Genomic DNA, 3,335 nt, shown 5'->3' with positions numbered 1-3,335 from the left:
TGTATTTGTCTTATGGCCGAATGTGTAACCGTCCACATACATGGATCCTAACACAGAGGTGTTTTACATAGTATTTATTTATCTGGATTTATAACAATAACTTAAGCTTCTGATAAAAATGGAAAAACCCTGATGGAAATCTGCAGATTTGATTATTTCATCATTTCATTCATTTGTCATTTTATAGTAAAAACAAAAGCAGGAATCATGAGGAAGAATAAGATTGTAAAATCTTCACGTGTCTTGTACAGTTTCCTTCCCTCATGTGTCTGACGTGTTCAGTCACGATCACGTGCACGACAGCAAAGACAGAAAACAAGCAGCAGGTTTCATCACTTGTATTATTACCACAAACATTTAACACAGTGTGACGGAAATTAACAAAAGACTTTCATGATAAATAGACACAAAGAGTTTAATCGAATCAGATCGTTCACACACATTTGATTTTATTCACAACGACAACTTTTATACATTTGTACAAAAATAGAGACGTCATGAACGTCAAGTAAAAAATCAGAAATATTTGCTTTGACACTGAAAATCTGGTGTCAAACAGAAAACGTGACGGACACGTAAAGTTCATGCTTCACGCTCGGAATCCTTCAGTCGGTTCAAACTGAGCAGAGTGAAGTCAGCGAGAAGTCTCCACCTGCGGCACTGATCAGCCAATCAGGGGGCAGCAGATCCACAATGATCACATGACTGCTTCTCATCTGCAGAAAGTTTCTCCTCACGTCACTCGTGGAAAAGTCAAAATAAAAAGAGACAAATGTGTCAGTTGTTTATTTACCTGTGAAAAGAAAGTAATCAGATTACAAAACACAAACTAAAGTCTGGGACGTTGGAAGTTAAAAAAATCTGACTAATGTAATCTGATTACTTCACTGATGACATCACTTCACTTCTATTGATTATGTTTCATGAGAATTCACTGATTCAATGACACACACACACACACACATTCTCACACACACACATACACTCTCTCACACACACTTACACACTCTCTCACACACACACACACTTACACACTCTCACACACACATACACTCTCTCACACACACACACACACACTTACACACTCTCACACACACACACACACACACTTACACACTCTCTCACACACACACATACACTCTCTCACACACACTTACACACTCTCACACACACATACACTCTCTCACACACACACTTACACACTCTCACACACACACACTTACACACTCTCTCACACACACTTACACACTCTCTCACACACACACTTACACACTCTCTCACACACACACACACACACACTTACACACACTCTCACACACACACACAGTTTGCTGTTTAACAGTCACTTTAAATTCAATCTGTTTCCATCTGTCTTTTTTCCCGTCTTTTCTTAGTAAAGTCCATCTTCTCGTGTCGGGCGTTTGTTCCGCCTCCTGTCTCCTCCCTTGTCCAAGCCCCGCCTCCTCTGGCTCCATGATTGACAGTGGTTTTAGCGGGACTCTCAGGCAGCGTAAATCCCTCAAACGTCCTCGTGTCCGGTGACGCCGAGCTGCTCGCTTTCTGCTCGCTCTGACCAAGAGCACGAGTGAAACCTCATTCTCCTTGTGTCCATCTTCCTCAGCAGCTGGAGTCCTCGCTGCCCGTCCCTCCTCCTCCTCCTCCAGACCTGGTGGCGGTAGCGGAGCTGACAGTGATCTGGCAGCCGTTGGTGATGTGACTCATGACCTTCTGTTTGAGCTGAGCGACCTGCTCCCTCAACATGGAGGCGGTGGAGGCCAGGTCTGAGTTCTGGGTCTTCAGGACCTTCACCTTCTCCTCCAGCCGCGATATCCGCTCCAGCTTCCGCTTGCGGCACTTAGACGCGGCGATGCGGTTGCGGAGCTTCTTGCGTTCAGCTTTGATTCGCTCCTGCGTCTCTAGGTCGATCGGGGAGAGGGAGGGAGGGGACATGGGGTCACCTGATGGGTGAGGCACCTCAGGGACAGTCTGAGGGGCGTCCATGCCTCGGGTGTGAGGCTGAGGTGGTCCACCGTGTCCTGAGCCGCCAACATACGCTATCTGCCCTCCAGAATAAGGCATCTGGCCATGGTTGTAGCTGCTGAGGTTAGTGTAAACGGGCAGGTCAGCGGCGGACATCAGGTTCCTCTGGTAGGCCCCCTGCAGGGAGACGGAGCAGGACGAGGACGGGGACATTGGGCCGCCTCCGACCAGCTGGTTCTGCTTGTGAAGGTCGGCCAGCGCTTTGACGAAGCCGTCGGCGAATCCTTCTTGTTCGTTGGTAGCCTGGTTGCGGTAGATGAAGGGGTTGGTGGAGTTGGACGCGGGGCTGGTTGTGACCAGTCCCTGATTGGTCTGAATGATCAGGTGCTCCAGGTCGGGCGACGCCAGCTTCAGCAGGTTCATGTCCCCCGGAGATGCTGCCGAGGCCACCGCCGACATCAGGGAGCTGTTCCCGCCGAGCCCCAGGTTGCTGGTTCCCCCCCTCCCTCCTGTGGCGCCACCGCCGGGGAAGTGATGACTGCCCGCCACTGACATGGACTTCTTACTCATCAGCATCTTGTTTCCTGGGTAACGCTCGTACTCAGCGATGTGGCTGTAGCCGGAGACAGCGGGAGAGTCGTCGTGGTAGAAAGGTGTCTCCATCTTGATCGTCACTGACGATGAAGCGTATCAGAGGGAATCTTCATAATTAGATTAACCTGAATATCAGAGGAGATTGAGATGTTCCACTGACGTCAGCAGCCGGAGGATGAAGGTGGGATGAAGAGGAGAAGAAACAAAGAAGAGAAGAAGAAAGAAGGAGATGATGAAGAAGACGAAGAGGACGAGTTCCTGCAGGAAAAATAAACACGTGTGAGAAGAAGAGAGAAAGAGTAGTGAGGTGTAAATTAGGAAGTAGAGCTACTGGTGTGTGTGTGTGTGTGTGTGTGTATTAGGTCAGAGGTTAAAGGTCAGTGTCACAAAAGCATCACATTTTCTTATATCTTTCAATGATGTGAGTTTATTTCCTCTAGATTGTGGAAAACAACAACTAACCTCATATACACATAAATATAAATATTCCTCCTTGAACAGCCACAAAATCTGAATCTGTCCTTTCACCGATAAAGATAAAACACATCACACAACAAAGGTCACACACACACAGAGACACACTCAGACACACAAACACACACACAGAAACAGAGACACACATATATATATATTTATATGGTAAAAATTAGTGACCATTAATATCAATATATAAAGTAAAGGTCACATTGTCAGCGCTCTCTGGTGGACACCGTACGACATAGCAACAAAAATTAAAACCAACATTTCATGTTATTTATTAA

General features: G+C 46.8%; 1 protein-coding gene across 1 annotated transcript; it reads right to left on the bottom strand.

The window, feature by feature from the left end:
• Window positions 1-1,324: 1,324 nt before the first annotated feature.
• LOC117771429 (transcription factor jun-D-like) lies at window positions 1,325-2,925 on the bottom strand. Its single transcript, XM_034601740.1, has one exon. It carries the CDS (start codon window positions 2,641-2,643, stop codon window positions 1,618-1,620), a length of 1,026 nt encoding a protein of 341 aa, XP_034457631.1. The 5' UTR covers window positions 2,644-2,925; the 3' UTR covers window positions 1,325-1,617.
• Window positions 2,926-3,335: the final 410 nt, after the last annotated feature.

Source organism: Hippoglossus hippoglossus, chromosome 12 (assembly GCF_009819705.1).
Source record: "Hippoglossus hippoglossus isolate fHipHip1 chromosome 12, fHipHip1.pri, whole genome shotgun sequence".
In the NCBI taxonomy this organism is placed as follows: Eukaryota; Metazoa; Chordata; class Actinopteri; order Pleuronectiformes; family Pleuronectidae; genus Hippoglossus; species Hippoglossus hippoglossus.
Note: the sequence above shows the minus strand (reverse complement) of the source record. Positions and strands in the feature narration are given on the sequence as shown.

What these genes read in the sequence shown, in the direction of transcription:
- LOC117771429 (XM_034601740.1), bottom strand. Translation starts at nt 2,643, where the DNA reads ATGGAGACACCTTTCTACCACGACGACTCTCCCGCTGTCTCCGGCTAC.